General features: G+C 36.0%; 2 protein-coding genes and 2 long non-coding RNA genes across 8 annotated transcripts in view; 2 read left to right on the top strand and 2 right to left on the bottom strand.

Moving 5' to 3' along the window:
• ddr2a (discoidin domain receptor tyrosine kinase 2a) overlaps window positions 1-3,498 on the top strand; it is a 40,678-nt gene extending 37,180 nt beyond the window's left edge. For all 4 annotated transcript variants that reach the window (XM_088598499.1, XM_088598501.1, XM_088598502.1 and 1 more), the window contains exon 17: window positions 155-3,498. In XM_088598499.1, the coding sequence (XP_088454625.1) occupies window positions 155-286 (132 nt within the window). In that variant the 3' untranslated portion in view covers window positions 287-3,498. The remainder of the gene's footprint in view (window positions 1-154) is intronic.
• Window positions 3,499-5,712: 2,214 nt separating this feature from the next.
• Window positions 5,713-14,950, top strand: hsd17b7 (hydroxysteroid (17-beta) dehydrogenase 7). 2 transcript variants are annotated; one of them, XM_088598503.1, is made up of 10 exons: window positions 5,713-5,844; window positions 6,577-6,780; window positions 7,051-7,143; window positions 8,221-8,335; window positions 11,120-11,314; window positions 11,829-11,933; window positions 12,335-12,391; window positions 14,124-14,222; window positions 14,580-14,681; window positions 14,783-14,950. In XM_088598503.1, exons 1-10 carry the CDS (start codon window positions 5,768-5,770, stop codon window positions 14,825-14,827), a joined length of 1,092 nt encoding a protein of 363 aa, XP_088454629.1. In that variant the 5' UTR covers window positions 5,713-5,767; the 3' UTR covers window positions 14,828-14,950. The 2 variants fall into 2 exon arrangements, with proteins under 2 accessions (XP_088454629.1, XP_088454630.1); XM_088598504.1 differs by lacking the exon at window positions 14,124-14,222.
• LOC148652027 (uncharacterized) lies at window positions 12,154-12,798 on the bottom strand. Its single transcript, XR_015925210.1, has 2 exons — window positions 12,709-12,798; window positions 12,154-12,598 (listed from the first exon to the last, which is right to left on the bottom strand). It is a non-coding gene; the product is annotated as an uncharacterized LOC148652027 (long non-coding RNA).
• A 1,750-nt stretch (window positions 14,951-16,700) lies between the features above and the next one.
• LOC148652028 (uncharacterized) lies at window positions 16,701-21,089 on the bottom strand. Its single transcript, XR_015925211.1, has 3 exons — window positions 18,610-21,089; window positions 17,798-17,850; window positions 16,701-17,230 (listed from the first exon to the last, which is right to left on the bottom strand). It is a non-coding gene; the product is annotated as an uncharacterized LOC148652028 (long non-coding RNA).
• Window positions 21,090-21,375: the final 286 nt, after the last annotated feature.

A 21,375-nucleotide genomic window follows, 5' to 3' on the forward strand; every position in this document is an offset into this window, starting at 1 on the left:
GGTTTCTCATTTTTCTTTTAAATTCAATTAATATGGTTATGAAAATGTCTCAAATAATAGTAAGTAGCACTCGTATCACAAATCTTAGTAATTTCCAAAAGCTTCTTCAGAAATAATCTTTATTTAAAAGTTCTGTTCTCCAATCTATTCCCAGATCTATTTGCCCCAGCCTGACATTTGTCCAGACTCTGTCTACAAGCTGATGCTAAGCTGCTGGAGGAGAGACACAAAGGATCGTCCGTCGTTTCAGGAAATCCATCACACACTTCTAGAGAATCAAGTTTAGGAAGCGTTGTACTTATAGAGACATTTTATACCTAATGGACTCGTTGCAGCCCTCTGGCTGTATTATTTTATTGAGACCTAATTTGTTTGTGTAGGAATGGAGAAAGAGGTCATTGTAGAATGATGATTGAAGGCGAAAAATATGTAATTTTCTATGAGTGTTGTTTTATTTGTGTAAATATTTCTTTGTTGAGCTTTCACACTCTCTTTTGTGATGGTTCACAGAGCAAACAAGGTAAAATGACTCAGAATTACTTGTCAACTGAAGAAAAAAGCTAAAGGGATATGTAGCAGAGAATCTCAGAGCACTATTTTTTATATTTTTAAAGTGTTGTTCACTTTAAAACTTGTTTTAGACATAAAGTGTATTGTAAAGATATTTAGAGAGTCCATTTTAAAGCATTCCCAAACAGTATAATGTTATCCCAAAATTTATAACCAATCTTATCAACCATTACACACGATCATTAAAATATGTTGTTTTAAAAAAATGACATAGTTTTTTTCTAGTTATAATAGCTATAAAGCAAAGTCTTTTAATCTAAAACTGGCACGTTCTGTTTTTTTTAGAAAATTGCTTGAATGTAAAACTTGTGACAGTGCAATTTAGCCAAACAATTAACAGTATAGGTCATACTATAGGTCAAACAAATGCTAATATTTTTAGTTTTTAAATAACAAAATGCATGTTTCTCTCCAGACTGAGACCAAGCAATCAAAATGCTGGTGACACTGATGTATGAAATGCTTTTTAAAAATTATGTGTGTGACCATATACTGTATTTAGGTATTTATATACAGTAGATATTAAATGCAATCACAAATACCAACATGTATTATATAAATATTTATATGCATTACGGTTTTCATTTTATGTTTTGCTTTTTTGTATTTTGCCACATAATTCCCCTCAAGAGTAAACAGCAAGTTTAGATATACAGCATATTTTCCTGAAGGGTAACTGTGCTCTGTGTTTCTAGTGTGCAGTATATTTATTTGGCATATTCATACAATTGTACCAAATACTCATATTATTCCATGGAACCAGTACAGAAAGTGCTTTTCTCATAAAGTTCAGGTTTTAAAGTTGTAGCTGTTGTTATTTTTGTGGGAGAAAGTTGTGAGAGTACGGAAATAGTGTTTTTACTTGTATATATGACATTAATTTGTTCAGAATTACCTTTCTGACCTCATCATCCTGTGGGTCCAAATTGAACAAACACTAATCTGATCACATTATCAATTATGCACAGATTGCAGCTGTGTGTGACTGGAAAATATTTTTTTATGCTGAAGTTGACATAAGTGATGAGGATGGAACTTTTACTGACTTTTGACATTGGTGTATCAATAGCATACTTATAGTGCCTTTCATTTAAGCTATTTAATTTCAGAACTGGAATTCAGTATTCTTTGTAAAATATATTATAATTATAGTAGAGTGCATACTGCCCTGACAGCAGTTGTCTTCAATGTTGGTAGTATGAAATTTGACATATTTTCATTTCAAGAATGTCATATTAAAAGTACGTAAAGTACATTTAATAAGACTGGATAATATACTCTTTTACATCTCAATTTTCTTTTATTTTCTTTTTGTCTGATTAAACAGTGTTCATCATTGCAATATTTGTAGTGAGCTGTAAATAATATGCTGCAAATGAGAAGTATGTTTGTATCTTATGTTGTTAATGTCTTCCTAGTATTGTTCAAATTGTATTGTATTCTTCACATAAGAAATTGTGTTCTATTACCATTATGGTGAATCGCATTGATTATATGAAATGCTCTCCCAAAATCATGCTCTTCCAGCTATCGTGTAAAGATTAGTTTTTTGCTTCTAACAAATTTCATCTTGCAAATAGTTTGGACTTTCTGAGGGTATATTTTTTAAATATATAAAGATATGGATTGTTTGCTGATACTCCTTTAAATTTCTTTTGGTGAGATTATCTATATCCCTGGAGAGCCTGGTTTGGGGGAAACAGGTCATGGATTAATTTCAATCACTGCTACCAGCATTGCTTTTGAAATGCTGCAGCTTGAAGTTACTATTACTTGATGCTAATTATAGGTAATATTAACAAGTGTTCGACCAAGGATGAGAATCTTTGTATTTCCAAACAGTTGCTGGTTTGTTTCTGTATAAAACCCCACAACTGGTGTAAAAAACACTTTTTTTAAAGTTTCCTATCCAAAATATTCCCCTTAGAAATAAAAAGAGCACTCAGCACATGAGACTCAACAATCCTTTCATGAAAAGCGTTATTGATTACTGTCAGTCTGAAGATTTGCTGTGGTTGAGGGAACAGGACTTGTTGAAAGAGGAAATGTAAGTTAAAATACACTGCAATGAGTATTGTGGAAAATTAACTCAAACGTTGTAGAGAGTCTAAAAGAGAACGTGAATGTGAGAGTTAACTTTTCTGTATGTGTACCTTCTCCCTTTAAAAGGAAAGTACCATTTAAGCTATAGAGTGTTTCTGGTTCACTGGAAAAATTACTTTCTTTAATAAAAGATATTTTAAATATTAACTGTGGCCCTAAATGTCTACGCACAGTAAATTTCTGTGTATATACTGTATAATGCACTTAAAAAGTGCACACAGCATACAGCACTTAATATGTTGAATTATCAAAGTTCACCCAAATCCTATTTTGCAGTTATTCAAGATCAGTTTTTATTTACTCGGTAGAGATATCCTTAATGTGTTTCATGTTAAATTACATTTTTCATTTCTTTTTGAATAATGTAATATGTTATTGCTAATTGGAGGAATAAAATATACATACAAAAAAGCCTAAAGAAATGTTAGAATTGATGTGTATTAGAAAATAGGTTTAAAATATCAGTGTTTGAGCAACATACAGAGATTAAATTACTACCTTTAGTAAAATAGACACCTTTGTGTCCTATCTATTATCTTATTATCTATTATATGGTTGTTGTTTTTATGTAAATTGATTATTTATGCATTGTTTCAAATATATATGATTTCAGTTGGTTACAGTATGTATTGATGGAGTATCGCTGTACAGTGGGTATTAGGAGCATTAATATGCCTTTGTTGAATATGTGTTTTCTGAAGGTCTTTATGTTAGTTTCCACTGTTGATTTCTCTTTTTCATTACTTAAAAATATACATAATTTGGTTTATTTTGTATCAATCCAAATTTGCCATTTTTAAAAATAAAATGAAATACCAAAATCCATATGTTGTTGGATTGTATTGTTATATGTATTCAATTGCCTACCAACTGTATAAAAAAGGAAAGGGCAAACTATTTGAGGTCCATCTTTGAAATGTGGCCTAACTTCCTACAAATCACCACTTTACTACCACTTTAAGAAAATGCTCTAAGCAATATTCTGGATTTCTAAGGCCATTTCTGCAAAGTCTGACAAAATTAGATTGTTGATTATTGCTTATACCTTTTTAGAGCCTGTCAGTAAGATTAATACCTTCTCATTGAGACTAGTCCTCTAAAACAAATACTAATAATCTAACAGAGGGCAATCAGCCTAAAAAAATCCACTTCTGAGAGCACTGTAATCCTCAGAGCATTTAGGCATATCGATATGACAAATATTAATTCAACCACAATGCACAATGTAAGGACCAAGATATATTTTAGTTGTCTGCAAAGTAAACTTATTAAATATACAGTATAGTTATTATTCATCCATTCATTTTCTAACCACTTTATCCAATACAGGAGCTGGAGCCTATCCCAGCAACAACAGGTTTAACCCTGGACGGCAGGCTAGTCTATTGCAGTGTATAGGTATTATATGGATTGAAAATAATCACTTAATGCTTATAATTCCCTACCATATTTATGCAGTCTCACAAATACAAAGAGAAGATCTGGTAAACCTGCAAATAAAGTATCAAGTTTACATTTTTTGTATCAATCATCTTAACTGTAGTACTGTTAAAAACTTGTAAAGTTTGCGTGTGACACCAATATGGGAGATGGACACCACATAATCAGTAAAGGATGTACAGAATGACTTGACTCTACTATTTTTACGCATGGCATGTGAAAATTAATGTAGATGTAGTTACCAGGTTACCATATTATGTAGTTACCATAGTGTAGAGCCATGTTTTCTTCATACACATGTTAAGAAGGAATTCTTGAACTTGAAGCAAACAATGAAAGAAACATAAATGTTTATGTTGACACATCATTGAACCCTTTACACAATGTGGGGAAGAAATAAAAGCAAACACAATACAGTGAAAAGTGTAGAATCAATTCAGACAAAGTAGAGTAATGCAATTCATGAGATAGCTGTCACTTAGAATATTGTAGTTTTCCCTGCAATAAAACTACTCAATGAAGGTACGTAAATGTATGCCCTCCTGTACCTACTGTGTTTATTTATCTATTTATTTATCACATACTGTTGTTGAGATTTCATGTGATTTTGTGTGACACTTCTGTGGGAGAAGCCAAAGACAAATTTCCAAAGCAGTGGACAATAAAGTATTATAAAAGGGACATTGTTGAACCACAGAAAGTCTTAACAAGTAGAACTAATAATCATTCCAGATATCTGAAATGTCCGTCACAGACAGGATAAAGGAAATTAATTGTGCCCTCAAGAACTCTAAATTCTTGAATGGTACTGTAACGCTTACGGCCGACAGGCACTGTGTAAGAGCCGGCTTACCAGAGCGGTGACGTCGCCGCCCTTCACTGTGATAGCAGGACTACAGCTACTGGGCTGTAGAGAGATCTCTCTTTGGCTCCCCGGGCTGAGTCCCTGCTGAGTGACGCGGGAGTCCCGGGTTCGAGTCCCCGACGGTGGGGGGGCGACCTAATGCGGCAAGGGCGCCCGCCTGAGCCCCCGTTGCGTTACAGTACTAACAAAAAGAACCCAATAAATCACGTCATGCTCATCAGCGTAAGAAGGACATAAGGAACCGAATGTTACATTTAAGACTGAGGAATGAGCAGACAGACTCGCGTTCAGGAGTCATAGCAGAAGACACGTGTTTAAACAAAAAAACCGTGGTGCTTCTCTTTTACGTTTACTCAAGAACAATATTTTCCAACATAACAGATACACTTTAAAAACAAAATGTTATTTCTACGCGGAAGATCGATTGGTTTCAATTAACCCATTTTTATCGTTGTCTTTATGTATTGCTTAATTTCCCTGGGAAATCATTTCTGTAAAAAGCTGTGGAAGCGGTGCATTCCTAAACAATACAAAATTGAATATAAGCACCGAGGTGAATTATTTTCCATGCACTTATACGTTAAGAATATCATGTCAAATGCAATAAAATGTTTTTATTTTATTTCTCTACTATTACTAAATTTGAGTTTAGCGCTGTACACTAATTTTGGCCCTCTGGGCTGACTGTAGTTGGAATCTAATTGGTTTAGTGCTCCATGACATACGATCACGCCATAGAGATAGGGCGACAGGCGATCTGAAGGTGGAGTTAATCATTCTGAGACACCTATGTTATTCTGTTTTAGAGGTTGTGAGTTTCCAATGAGCAAGATGGAGAAAGTCGTGTTGGTGACAGGTGCCAATAGGTAACTAACCGTAATGTATTTCAGTTTAAGTAATCTGACTAGTTAAAAAATAGACGAGGAAGAAGTCCCTTATGTAAAGCACATTTATTTATATAAAGCCATCGATGTCGCGTTAAATTCTAGTGATTTATCTTTACGTTTGAGGTAAACAGGGAATTTAGAGATTACGGATTTGCATTGATAGACACATTGTCCTCCTACCTTTAGAAATCGTGTAATTATTGGACACATGATAATCCTAATCTGACGTTTTGTTTGCAGTGTGACATATTATAAAAGTAAATGCTTTCTCTGATATCTATGACAAGCGACAGGAACATGCATATTTAAAAAAAAAGATTTTGGAACTATTTGAATAGTTTAACAGAACTGTTTATTTGTTTTCAAACTCAAATTACGTTGGCCGTAGCAGATTACAAAATGTAAAAATCAAAAGAATGACTATGTGTACGTTATTAATTAGTCAGTTTGCAATGAAATGTCTACACCTGAAATGCAGTTGTACCTTGCTGAACTACTACCTTGACCCTCATTCATCTGAATTGTACAGTTTGGAATTACTGTATGATGCATATAAACATAATAACAGCAATGTTTTGGTGTTGGGCGTTTTTTAAAATCAGGAATACAAAACTCTGGATTCCCTCAAGTCTAAACTAAAAGCATGGCTTTTGGGGAATGCGTGTATATGATACCGTAAAGAAGCTTGTTAAACGCTTGATTTTTTTCTAGTGGCATTGGTTTGGCTCTTTGTGAGCGCGTCCTCCTGCACAGCAGCCGGATCCGCCTGTGTCTGGCTTGTAGAAATATGCGGCGAGCTGAAGCAGCACGGGCCGGTTTGCTCGTCGCTCACCCTGGCGCCGACATCTCTATCCTCCGGCTCGATGTGAGCAGCGTCAAGTCTGTCCTTGAAGCAGCTAAGGAGATCAAAAAGAGGTCCAGGACACCCATTGTTTCTGTTCTTACTGCTTATTAAAAATAGCAAAAAAATACATAAAAGTAATGAGACAGATTTGGGTTTTCTCATATGTGCTGGGAATTCAACATTTATTAAAGAATATCAATTATGAGTAGGTTTCAGGAGAACAGGAAAAGGTTTATACCATGCTGAAAAGAAAAGAGACACAATGTTTCGACTGTGGAGCCTTCTTCATGTGTCTCTTTCTTCTTTACCTGTTCCTATTCAACATTTCTGTTCTTTTTCAGATATCAAAGACTCGACTACCTCTACTTGAATGCTGGGATAATGCCCAATCCTCAGATTAGCTTCAAGGCTTTTTTCAACGGCTTATTCTCAAGGTAGAGTATGTGATCATTTGGTAAGAGATAAGATAAGATCACTTTATTGGCCATATGCAATTTCCCTGTATTAGAAATTTGTCTTTTCACATACCCCAGCTTGCTGTCCATGGACACACAGACAGGGAGAGAGAAGCTTGGGCTCGGAGCACAGGGTCAGCCATTTATACGGCACCCCTGGAGCAGGTGAAGTTAAGGGCCTGTCACGCCCTCTGCAGCCAGAGGGCGCTCCTTCTCTGTCCTGTCCCTAGTTTCCGGTCTGCTGTCCTTCCTGTCCCTCTCTTTCCCTCGGGCTATATATTTCCAGGTCTTGCACTCTGTCCTCGCTCAGCATTGATGTTTGGATGTCCTGAGACCTGCCTAGCACCAGGGCGCCCCACGTCCGCTCCCTGAGGGCATAGGTTTCTATACGGCATTCCTGAACTCTTTGCACTATGAGCCCGGGCCTTTTTCCCGTCTCGCCCGCTACGCATATGGGTCTTTTTCCGCTCTCCTGCTCCCCACGGTTAGTCCCTTTGGACGTCCGTGACAGGGCCTTGCTCAGGGGCCCACCGGCGTAGGATTCCTCTGGTAGCCGCGGTATACAAACTGGCAACCTTCCAGCCACAGATGCAGATCCTTAGCCATAGAGCATCCGCACCGCCCTACTGAATGGGGACGTAACTGTCTGGATCTTAGAAGGTGTCAAATGGTTCACTTGGATTTGTTTGCAGTCCACTGTGCAGCTCTAGGAACCTGGAAGGAGTCTGTGAGATGGCTGCTCAAATCCTCACCTGGGACAAATCATGTCTGCAACGTCTGACACTATTTCCATTCTCCACCCTAGGCAATAACCCCTAAAGTTTTTTTAGTACTGTGCCGGCCAAATCTAAAAATTAAATTAAACGCCATCTGTACTTCATAATTTAATGTTTCACAAACTATCATTTGATTTTGAAATCCAAAATGATATTCATGAAGCAATTGTGAGATACTTAAAATGTCCTCAACAGCAGCCATTTTGCATGAGGGGCTGAGTGTCACAAGTGTGGATATTTCACTTCTAATTGAATTTGTCTCTGCTGTGACATCTTTCAGGAAGGCGATTAGCATGTTTGCGACAGGAGAAGGTCTCCTGACACAGCAGGACTGTGTTACTTCAGATGGATTGCAGGAGGTTTTTGTCACCAATCTCTTTGGCCATTTCTTACTGGTAGGAGTCTTGCAGAGCTGCTTTCGTGACATTGTCGGAGGGTGTTAAAACAAGAATGGCTATTTCTTTCCAAGCTTAGGACCAATTTCAGTTTCCATCCAGCTGAGGAAAAGAAGAGTAATTGGAAACATATGGATTTGTGGACAGAGCCTTCTAAGTAAAAATTTTATTTGAAATGCACTTATGTTTAATCAAATACGTTATGATCAGTTTAATACACAGGTATGATATAGACAGTTTTTTTCTAAAATCTTCAGTATCAAAAGTGTTTACGTATTCCCATTGCCTGAATTTAGTAGACCTATACAAAAAGTGAAAAAGTGTAGCGATGGTAGACTTTTTCTTATTAGACTAGAGTTAATAAGACTTCCTGGAAAACTGAAAACTGTCAGTACTATGTATATAAAAGAAAACGGGAACACCTAGGTATTTTTAACCTGTTTAATCCTTTCTTGGTAATATTTATTATGACCGTCTTCAACAAAAAAAATGTGTTTCAAACAATATGGGTTTTAAGATGGGAGTCCTACCATTTTCCCTATTTTAAAAAAAAAGCTTTTTAGATGTACAAGGAAATATCTCTCTACAGACATGAAAGTGTAAAAGATACTCAGTTCACTGTTACAGACTTGTTACTAAGCAGTAAATCAAAATCAAATAAAAAAAATCAAATCAAAGTTTATTTATCAAATGCACAACAACACAGCAGGCAGCAGTAGTTGCTGGCAATGAAATGTCTTATCTACGAGCTCACCGGAGGGGGGGGTAAAAATCTCAAAATTAAAGTTACAGAAGAAGGTTACATAATAATATATAATAGTACAATAGAAATTGAATAAAATAAACTCAGACAATACTCAATATGATGTATGTTCAGTCAAGAAGTCCAGGATCCAATTACAAGGGAAGGTGTTCAGTCCAAGGACCTGGAGCTTGATGACAAGCTTTGAGGGCACTATGGTATTGAATGCTGAGCTGTAATCAACAGACACCATTCTCACATATGTTCCTTTCTTATCCAGGTGTGAGAGGGTAGTATGGAGGGCAGAAGCAATAGCATCATCTGTTGACCTGTTCTGGTGATACACAAATTGCAGTGGGTCTAGGGTGTCAGGCAGTGAGGAGGTGATGTATGCTTTAACCAACCGCTCGAAGCACTTCATGATAACTGATGTGAGTGCAACAGGGCGGTAGTCATTTAGGCAGCTGACTCTGGGTTTCTTAGGAACGGGGAAAATGGTGGTTTTCTTAAAGCAGGAAGGAACTATAGACTGAACTAGAGAGAGATTCAATATGTCCGAGAAGACAACTGCCAGCTCGTCTGCACATGTCTGAACACGGCCAGGGATAGCATCAGGGCCAGGAGCCTTGTGTGGATTGGTCATTTTAAAAACTTTACACACATCCGCTCTGGACATGATCAGTGGGTTTCCGTCTAGGATTTCTGGAATCTTGCTGACTGGATCTGTGTTACTGACCTTAAACTGAGCATAGAATGAATTTAGCTCATCAGGAAGAGAGGCAGACTGTTGTGCGATATAGTTGTTAGAGTCAACTAATTAGTAATGCACAGTTCCCATGACATTTCTGTGTCACTTAATCCTTGAACATGTGGGATTTGGTTATGCTATGCTATACTAATAAAAAAATTGCTATGTTAATCAACTTCTATATTTTGTTATATACCCCTTTGAGGGGGTCTACCTTTTGGTGCCAGTTTTCTCTTTCTAATGAATTGGAAAGAACAGTCTGGTTCTCTATTTGATTGCTTAGTATACTATATCTGGATAGGGATCCTAACTGTTCCACACACAGTAAAAAGCATAAACAGAGGGATAGAATCTACTGGTCTTTTGCCAGGTGAGTATACAACTTAATTGTCAAATGTTTATATTGTGTAGAGTTACATACATAATTATGTATCCTTATTGACATTTTCATAGTAGTCATAAGAAAGTAACAAACAATAGGAGCTGGTTCTTTCCATCTTGCTTGTTTGTTTGCTTGTGCCTTATTGATCCAAGGATCGCACTCAGCCTTTTCTTTGAAAGCTATGTTTGGAACATTTTCCAGAATAGATAAGTCCTTTTTGTAAAGGTGAAGACATACATTGTGCATAATATTCTACATGAGATCTTAACAGTGCAGAGTATATTATCATGCAGTGTCTCTTTATTTAAATTATAGTCTTTTCACAATATACTCTAAAGACTTCTTGGCCTTTTTTATTGTTTTCTCACATGGATGTGACCACTTTAACTTCTAAATACTTTTCATAGCAGCTTCTTCAAAATCAATACCTTGCATCTTGTAATATACAGTAACTATAAGTAAATGTTGCTCACCAAGCAATATACTGCAGCCTATTTATTTGATGGCAAAATGTGAACACCTGTATACTGTAGTTCTCAACTTTAAATTAAAAAGTCTTAGCATTTACTTGCATCTAACTCCCTTACAACAACTCAATATTGATTGTGTTTTAAATGTGGCAAGTTCACTGAGCAGGAAAATTACATTTCAACTCACAGCCTTTAGCCAGCCTTTCATCTTTTCCTCATCTTTTTATGTCTTCCCAGTACAATACGCTGAAAGCTTTTCTAATGGATTCTGAAATCCTGAACTTAAATGCCATCAAAGAGAGGGAAAGGCAAGAGTTTCCCTACTTAAATCAACCTAACAGTTACTGACAGGTGTATTCTTTAATAGGTTTGCCATGGACTTTCAAGATAAATATTGATTCTCTTTCTCTATATGACTCCTGTATTTTTTTTGTAAATTGAGATCAGGGAGCTGGAGCCAATGTTATGCCAACCTGGTCACACATCCCAGTTGATCTGGACATCATCTAGTAATGCCAGGAGGTCAGCTTTCAGCTTGGAAGACTATCAGCATAGCCAAGGAGTGGAACCTTACAGCTCTTCCAAGTATGCCTCTGATCTTCTCAGTGTGGCTTTGAACAGGCATTACAACAAACAGGTAAAGTCTGCTGAGCTGAGAGTTTAGCTCAGTGTTTGAAAGACCAGCCAGTTTAGGGTGATGGACAACAATAATAACCTTGATTTCATACCTTTCATTTCCTGATGGTTTGCTCAAGGCACTCCACAAGAAAAACATCACAGAGACGTTCTAGTTAGTCAAGATAATGGTCTCCTCCATCATTTCTCTATCATATAAAAATATTATCTGACCTATCTTTCAGTACTTTAACATTTCAGGCTGCAGCCTGTAGTCTGAGTAAATTTGTTCAGTGTATCTTGTCTTTCACAACCTTGAGTAATTTGTCTGTAAGGCAACTTGTGCTCTTAGTACTTTTCTGCATTCTAAGCTGTATAGTATCACTGCCATTTCTGGAATGTTTTGTCTCTCGAGACTTTATGACTGTAGATCTTGAGGAAAAGTATGTGAAATCATGTTTATTTTGGTCAATTCTTATGGATTTAACTATTTTGGTATTAATATGTTTACATTAAGTTATTGCATTATTTTGCAGGGACTGTATTCCACAGTAATCTGCCCGGGACTTGTGATGACAAATTTAACCTATGGCATTCTACCTTCATTTTTCTGGACCCTAATCCTTCCCATTATGTGGCTAGTGAGCACAATATTCTTATTTAATTCTTTAGGAAATTATGATTACTGAAAAATAATCATAAACTGCATTATGAATCATGCTATCCTTGCATTTAAACCGTAAGAGTGGAATCACTATTGCTATTACTTTTTCTAGAAAGATGAATATGTAATATATGTTGTTTACAGTGTATATTAGTTTTATTTAATCCAGAAGGCTTGATTATTTTTTTACCCACATCTTACCCTGTTTTGTCATTATTTTGGTGTACCAAGTTCTGATTCAAAATAACTCTGTCACCATCATCTGATTTTTATTTGTTGTTTTAATAAGATGATGCTGATTACATGCTGTAAATACTGCTGAAAACAGAACAGTCCCCTAACTTATCACACAGTCATGTCCTCCTCTTTGTCCCACAGATCAGGATCTTCACCAACACTTTCACACTTACACCTTACAATGGAGCAGAAGCACTGGTATGTATTATTTAAGACATTATCTATACATTTTTCTAACTGGTTAATCCAAATCAGAGTGGCAGAAGAGCCAGAGCCTATCTCAGCAAGCAACAGGTGCAAGGCAGGATACACTGGAGAGGACACCATTCCATTGCAGGGCAGACACAAACACAGATATGCACACATTCATACGAGGACCACTTTTCCTATTAGTATGTCTTTGCACTGTGAGGAAGTCAGAACACTCAGAAAAAAAAACCCCATGTGAACACGGGGAGAACTTATAAACTCCAGATAGCACCCCAAGACCATAATTGAACCCAGGTCCCCAGCACTGCAAGGTAGCAATGATAACCACTGCACCACTGTGAAGACATTTTAGTTTTATTTAATGTGCACGCACTGTGTAGGAGATAAGGAATGGAAGAAGACATTCAGCCCATTTGTGCAGTTGTTGACAAATATGCTTTCTAAAACCTCGCCAAGAGCTTCGGTTACAGGAGTTAGGAAACTCTGTAGCTGATCAGTATTATAAAAAGTGGTGGATCACTGTCTCTAGACTTTAAAAACCTTTCGATGTCTTGTGTTAAAGAACATCTTTCTTGTTTGTGTGATACTGACATCTAGAGACAGATTTGGGCATTGCCGGTGAGGTGGTTTGCTGGATTTTGTGAAGTCTTTGGCAAAGGCAAAAGAAAAATAATTCTAAGAGATAGCTTAGAGAGAGATAGCTGCATCAGCATGCGTAGGCTGCAGAGGAAAAGGTAAAGGTTTAATCCAAGCTCAAAGGAAATGTTGTGTCTCTTTTCTTTTGTTGTCTCTTCTTCTTCCTAAATTCTAAGAGATGCTACTCTTGTCTAAGGTTAATCCCCTGGTGGGATTTGTTAGATATGGAATATTGTATTTTCTGTACGTGTAGTTTGGTGTGTTAGTTCTGTTATGTGTTTTTAAATTAAGGTTTAGTAACTGTGATTATTTTAAAAGGTGGTGATAAAATTGGGGGGAGGCCTTTTTAAAAGAATCAGTTGAAACAGTTTAGTAGCAGACAGAATAGAAGAAGCTCAGTAGGGAGTCTCGATCAGCAATATTTATTGCTGATCGAGACTTTTTGCAGGAACTGTTGTGTTGACCTCTGAACTATTTGTTATTTTAGTTTGACTTTATTAAGCCTTCAGCCTAATACTATCTGCTGTAAATATTCTACAGAAGAAAATCTCGAATTAACGAACATATTGTGTACTTAAAAGTGAGTGTATTGTTGTAACGGGGGAAGGTATTAGATTGTTAGGCCGTTAGTTGACAACTCAGAATAGTCCATCACCAATATCCGTAAAATAACTTTGTATTTGGGCTTACTTCAAAAGATTCATGTAGTCCTGGCCTCTTTCTGTTTCCACTCCACTTTGGCTTTTATCCTAGCACTAAGGATTTATAATAATGAGGATTTATTATCACGTGTGATAATTATTTAAAACTCTAATACCTAAATATTTGTATTTTAATATTTTACTTAAGTAAAAGGTGTTTAATAAATGTTATATACATTTGTATATTTGTATGTAAAATTCAATTCTAAGTATCAAATTATATTCTTTCCACTATTTATTTTTAAATTGATGGTTACTTCAGTACCTTTCTTGCCTGTTCAACTTGTACAGAATTTCATACATTGCAAAAATCTATGGAATGATTTTTGTGTCTTGTTACGGCAAATATCTTTCTTGGTCTGTTCTGTTATTTCTTCTTACAGTACTGGGTGTTTATTCAGAAACCTGAGGCCTTGGATCCCAGAGCAAAATACCACAGCTTAACCTCAGGGTTTGGAAACAGCTACACAGAGCCCAAAAAAGTGAGGCAATTGGTGTAGCCAGTCTCTGTAATGCTTTTCATTCCATTCATCTTATACGTGACAAGTGACAACAATATTTAATGCTACTGACATTCTTATATGAAAGCTCTTGCAAAACACTTGTAGTGAAATGGTTTCAGATAACTCAGCTTTTTTAAATTAGTCTTCTCGTTTGAAAAACGATATTTTAAGTAAAACACTGTTGTTCATTCCGTTGTTAGTAATGAGAGTAAATCATGATTCTGGTTCTTTCCTTTTAGTGTTGTTCGCTGCAGAAGGGGTTCATTATATAAGTACAAGGAAACTTTTTCTCTGCATAGCACTCTATTAGTCATTTTCTTGCCTTTTTCTGTTTAGATGGATATTGATGAAGAAATGGCAGAAGCATTTTATGTGGAATTACTACGGCTGGAAAACCAGGTCCTGAGAAACATAACACAGGAGAAGAGGAACTCTTCAGTTCAGTGATTTAATCTTATTGAACATGATTCATTATTTTATAATTGGTGAAAATGTCATTTATCATATTTACACCCCTCTCTCTTTTGTTTATTCTGAAGATAAGACTACAAAAGGCTCAAAGAAATCAAGACTTTATTGCTTGAGGCATTGCTAAAACAGGATAAGAAGAGCACTTTTAGGGCCTTGCAATATTATGTAAAATAAAATGTACCCACTTCTATCATAATTCTGGCATAGTTTAAATAAAGAGTGTCAGTTGTTGAAAATTGTGGTTTGTTACTCATTTAATTGCTTTTACATTTGTGTAATGTAGGAGTTCCCTTCTCTGGTCCTTGAGAGCCCCAATACAGCCAGTTTTAATGGTTAAGTCACCAGTTTCTGAAGATACACAACAATTTCAGATGGTTCAGTTAGGTGGAGATTTGTTAAATCAAGTAATTTAGATTTGGAACCAAAATTTGGATTGGTGTTGCCAATCTTTAGACACAGGTGACCTCTGTGTCTAATTTAATTGGGCATCTCTAGTACCACAGTTGGAGTTGTGTATTTAGGTTACAGTAGGCCTTCATGCTGTCACAGACTAAGAAGGATGTGCATTAGTTCATTTTGATTGTGCATCTGAAGTAGTAAAGCCAGACAAACCATGTCTTTCAGAACATAAATAATTCAGAACATCAGTCTCACACACAGTGAACACAATGAATCCTAGTATTAAGATATGGATAAAGATAAATCGACCGTCATTCTTTTTATAACCCTCTTTAAATGTGACAGTGGGATTTTAATTAAAAACAGTCATCAAAAGAAAATGAAAGGTCAAAATGAATATTGTGTGATGATTGTGTCGTCAGAAGAAAATGAAATTAAATGAAAGGAAATTAACAGGATCGAAACAGAATGAGGAAATTAAGTGAAGATCTACAATATTTGCGATTTATCTTACAGCCCTGTAAAAATGTGAAGAAAAATTATATATTAATTATGAAATTAAGTTAAACTTTGTGAAAAACTATCATTATGGTTTGGTTTTTGACTATGGTATGTTTTTGATATTTATTATTTAAACAGACTTAAACCATGCACATTTTTTTCTAGAGGACTTGTTATTGATCCTTAATTAAAATGAAATTACAAATAAGAAGACTGTATTTTAGTTTTGAGATTTAAAATTAAAATAGTTGGGATAAAAAAGGGGTTAATGAATAACATATGCCATCTTCATCCAGCACAGACGGGCTTCTTTGTTTATCTGTGAAATACAGTTAACCACAAGTCCAAAGTAAGATAATATAAGTACATGGGGACCACTTTTAACTCTCATTGAGTAAAAGATAAGAGAAAGGAAAATATTTTTCATGACAACTTTCATTGCAGTATAGTGGCTCTGCAGTTCTTTGGATTTGGTGATAATGTTGCATATAACATGTATGAAAACCCTATTTTCTCCGCCATGATTTAACACCTATGCTCTTCATATTTCTTAAATTTGTTTTGCATTAACTGGAGTGCAGTTTAAAAAAATATTTTGAACTGCCAAGGGACATTTGTATGCTACAACCTTCCTTTCTGAAGGCAGTTCCAGAGTACAATGCATGGAGAACAGGACTGAGCAGGGTTTGGTAATGTACAACACAAATGCATGATACAGTTTGTGAAATAACTCAAGAGGCAGGCATTTTTTTACACAAACAGGGTTGTGGGATTAAGAAACAAGCTACACAGCTGTGTTGTCCAAGTAGCCACCCTTATTCCTTTCTAGAAACAGCTGGGTGAGAATTCTTGGGTCACATGGTTTACTCATAACCAAACAAGCTAGCTGGGCTGAATGACCTCCTCTCATCTGTAACCATTTTTATGTTCTTATTATTTCAAACCTTGCTCAGCAGGTGAACTACCATCTCTTTAGTAGCTTCTGTCACTCTTTATCCTTGATGCAGCACTAATCCCCCTCAAAGGCAACTTAATTTTAAATGTTCTCAAGAGGGCTCACTGCATCTAAACACAAAAATGAGAATGTAGTCTGCATATAGTTTTATTAATCTCATATAGTACCATGATTGTTGTGATGACAATTAGTACAATAGTTACAATACAGATTAGCCACAAGTTATGGACGTTACATACTGTAGTAATGGTGACAGCATGCTCTATCATGCCAAACCATACTTTATAAAATCTAAGAAGGGTTACATCATGCTTGCAAAAGCTAATTTGTCCAGAAAGCATGCTTGCTTGATTATGATTAAGGTATGTGAACCTCATCTTGACAGGTTGACTTGAAGCTGGGGAAAGCTGGGTGGAAACACAGCTGGCATGTCAGAGCAAAGATTCTGTGGAAGTCACTGTGTCAGGATGTCATTGTCAGCACATTACTGTGTCAGCACATCACTGCGTCAAGTGCGTCAGTGTGACAGCGAGTCATTGTGTCAGCAAACAGTGTGTCCCCTAGTCACTGTCTCAGTACATAAGTGTGTCATTGAGTCAGTGTGTCCGCGAGGTCATGCTAATCCTGATACATTGATTTATCCCTCCAAATCATGCGTGGCCTAAAAGGGAACAAAAACTGTTAGAGTAAAATTAGCTCAGAATTAAACAATATTTAAGAGTTCATGAAGAATTATCTCCTAGCCTATGAAGATAAATTAGAACAGTTACCACAGTAGTATTATGGTTTATCACAGTTTTAGTTCCAACATATTGCTTGAAATGTAACATACAGTACAAGTAAAAGAAAAATAAGCTATCATGGTCATGCAACTTCTAGAAATGTTTTAAATTGGCTTATGGACTGTTTAAAAATGGCTGTCCAGTTCCTTTTCAATCTGTCCAGGTCCTTTTCAATCACATAATAACCAGTATGAGCTGTGTTCTCTCCTCAGGGGCTGGCAATTTGATTGAAGCGGTTACATCACAAAGCCGCCTAAAGGAATACTTAGCAAAATAAGTTTCTGACCTACATATTGCTTAAGACAGCACCATGCATAGTTTCATTCTTGGAAAGGAATGAGTGGACAATGTATAAACAGAAAGGCTTACTTGTCCAATCTCAATAACTGTGATGTGTTTTTCGTATATGATATTAAACCTTGATTTGCCATTTCTTGGTTTCTTACCTTTCTAGTTGATAGTGGCTCATTTCTCTCCATCTTTTGACAGTGGTGCAAGTCTTGACAGAAAGACACAACATTATAACACAAAAAAAAACTTGTAAGCTAAGGCATTTTTAAAAGCCCTTTCAGTCACTCCAGCTAAGAAAAATACTTCTAGCCAGCACAGAGCTTTAGCTTATTAAATATATGTATCATGAGATCTTCAGAGATAAAATAATATCATTCAAAAAGCAGCAGTGTGTCTGTAACTAGATCTATTTTCATGAAAATACCTTATGGAAAATTAGATTAAAATGATGTAGATGGCACATAAACATGAATCACGAACCTTTACAGCCTTTGAGATTGGCAGAGACAGTTTTTCCTGTTTATGACACAGAATTGGTTTTCTGCTCTCAGTGAAGACACCTTAAGAAATCAGTCATCCCCATAAAAAATGACTATTCTACTGAGCACTTTCTGTCTTGAGGAGGTCTCAAGGTGAAAAGTCACGGGGGAGATGTAAATTAAATAGAATTCTCATGCCTTAGCCTCCCAAAGTCATGGTGAAATGGTTAGAGACAATAAGATTTGTCAAACGTATTTGAAAATTTATGGAGGAGTTCTGTTACCCGTAATATCTGGCTAGGTCCATTTACATGCTAAAATACAATACTATGGATTCAAACTATGGATCAGCACAATTCCAAAATGACTTTAGTATTACTAGAGATATCCTGGACTTATCTAAATTACAATCACTTTTCCCTATACCTTTTACAATAATTGACATTCATGCAATAATGTTCTTTTATGCTTGCAGATCTCTCACTTACCTTCACGCAGAAAAACCTTTTTGCCAAACAAATAACTGGAAATATGACATGAACTGATTGGTACTTTGTTGCCATAGAATAACGACATGTAAAAGGTGAATCCCTGGAATCTAGTTCTTTTCCGATCTAGTTTACTTGAATCTGGACTTTGCCATGGCATTCCATAGCTAAATGCTTCAGATGCACTTCGGAGCTGGCTGTGAAATCAACATCTGGTCTTGTTTGTACCCCTTCCTGATAATGGAAAAAAACTCACTGAGCCGCAGCCTCCCACAGACTTGACAGCCTCATTAGTGTTCTTGTAATTGAATGCCACAATCTGGCCCTTAAAGTGCTCACAAGGTTCCAAAGCTGTTATATCAAGGTTTTTTTCTCCATATCTCTCAAACAACTGTGATGATCTCCACTGTTTGTTGCCACATGCTGTGATCTTTTGTATTAGTGGTTCTAGGATCTGTCCTGAAATTCCAGAACTTCATAATAAAAGAATTCTTTAACACGTCTCATGCCAAAAAAGCTTAAAAAACAAGTTTTATGAAGCTTTCCTCACAAGAAGGTTTTGAAATTTTGTCATGTTTATTCATCTTGATTTATCCTTCTGTGGGGCGCAAGAATTGGGTTGTGAATGTAATACCCTGATAAAGACTGTGACTCAATGTATAAAAAATGGTGTAGTCAAACTGTCAACTGCCCTTGCCAAATCAATAAAAAAAATTAATGATTTTTGGGTTTTAGGACTTTGCGGGGACTGCATGTTGAAGAAACTGGACCACAGTGCCAACAAATAAAGCTGAAAATAAAATGAAGATAAAAATTGTTTGAAATTGTAGTTTGAAAATTATAGTCCAGGAAGTTGCATGTACATTGATTTCAATACTCCCCACGCAGTATGAAGTCATTAAAGTAATCTTGCAATTAGTATGAAACATAGAACAAAGGAAAAGATTAATTCTGAGCAGACAGTTGACAGTTATTAGAAACCACGGAGGACAATGAATTGTGTTTTCTTCCATTTCACTGCAGAGTGCAGATTAAAGAGGCTCTTATTTCACTTCTCTGCAGTGACATTGATAAAGGAGAAATAGTATAAACATGATACTGTATTACTGAACCATTTTTCTTATAAATAAGCAAATATCCTATGTTCTGCCAGAATACAAAAATTGACCCCCCGTTTAATAAATAAAAAACTCAAAAACTAAGAAGGAAAACGACTAATTTTTGACAGGGAGAAAATAAAATATTGGCGCACCTGGTTTACACAGTTGCTGTAGGTATTCTTCGCCACTTAAACATTTGAAGGTCAATAGCCACAGCTCAGAACAAATTGTACAGTATATACTACTACTACGACTATCACTACTACTACTTCCACTACTACTAATAATAATAAATAGAAGACAGCCAGAAATTTAAATTAAAAATATTTTTTTTCTTAAAGGCTATCTCAGTTATCATACTCACAACGCGACCAATATTGACCGATTCAATAGTGGGTTAAAAAAATACTGTAAGCTTTTTTATTTATTTTTTTATAAAACGGATATCAGCATAAGGTCAGACCAATGTATATTTACATTTATGTAGCAAGGAAGGAAGTTAAATTTGCTGCAATTTTCAACTCAAAATGATCACACCTATTCGTAAGTTACTGAAGAATTATTATTATATTGGTTATTAAATCCAACTTAAAAAGGCTGGCTTTAACTTAAAATAATTATTGAAACAATTTCTACGAATACTACACATAATAAGATTTGCTGTTAGATGATATCCAGGTTTTATAAAGATGCTTATCTTTAGATTCCTCTTCATTCCAGTCACTTTCTTGCAAAACACCTTGTGTCATTTCTTGAGTATGCATGACGTGAATTTGTTCCATTGGAATTTCCGTGTATTTCACATTATTGGGCATTTTACATGTATAAGTTTCATTTGAATTTTTAGTCGTACTGTCTTCATCCTCGCTGCTAAGTTTTGGATTGCAAAAAGCCCAAACCATGACGCAGAAATAAATGAAGAATGTTGCCATCACGATGACCATTAACGTATACGATTCTATCATTGCTTCAGTCACGGCAGACGTCATCTTTCTCTTTTCTTCTTGATGTGCCCCACTAATATTTCCGATTTTCACTCCTGTCGTTGGATCGGATGTAGAAAACGTAATGCAACTTGCCGGTTTGAATCGTTAACTACATGGTTTCTGCTTTTGAATCACGGTTATTCTAATAGTAATAGAAGCGAATACAGCGAGAAAAAGAAAGCTTTGTACCTATAAACAGGTTTTCAAAACGCTATTTTGACGAAGTCGCGGATCAAATAGAATCCCAGTGTGTGTATCCGGCGTTTTCCAGCAGTCTGATGTTTGCCTGATCTTTCTCCGAGTCTGAATACTCTGGCAGGTAACTTCGAAATCGCTTATGATGACGTTGCCCTGTACCATCTGAACCTCAAACGCGACAGCAGCAGCCAGACAAGTTTCAGCTGCACCCAAGAATTCCAGTATAGAATATAGAAAAAAGAATAGAATTATTTTCTTAAGGCGTGCAAAATATATTTGTTCAATCAAAAGTGTACCGAGCCGACTGTTAAAATTGTGTTTAAGTTGCTAGCTATATTAATGATCCTCTGATAGTTTTAAGAGTATGTCATCTCAAAAATCCAAAACTTCCACTACATATTAATTTATATACAACTTTTAACAATGCATCTGCATGTATTTTTAATGAGTTTTTGGGTGAATTTTAATGCAAATAACAACAA

The sequence above is a fragment of the Lepisosteus platostomus genome, chromosome 11 (assembly GCF_059453375.1).
Source record: "Lepisosteus platostomus isolate fLepPlt1 chromosome 11, fLepPlt1.hap1, whole genome shotgun sequence".
NCBI classification, from domain to species: domain Eukaryota; kingdom Metazoa; phylum Chordata; class Actinopteri; order Semionotiformes; family Lepisosteidae; genus Lepisosteus; species Lepisosteus platostomus.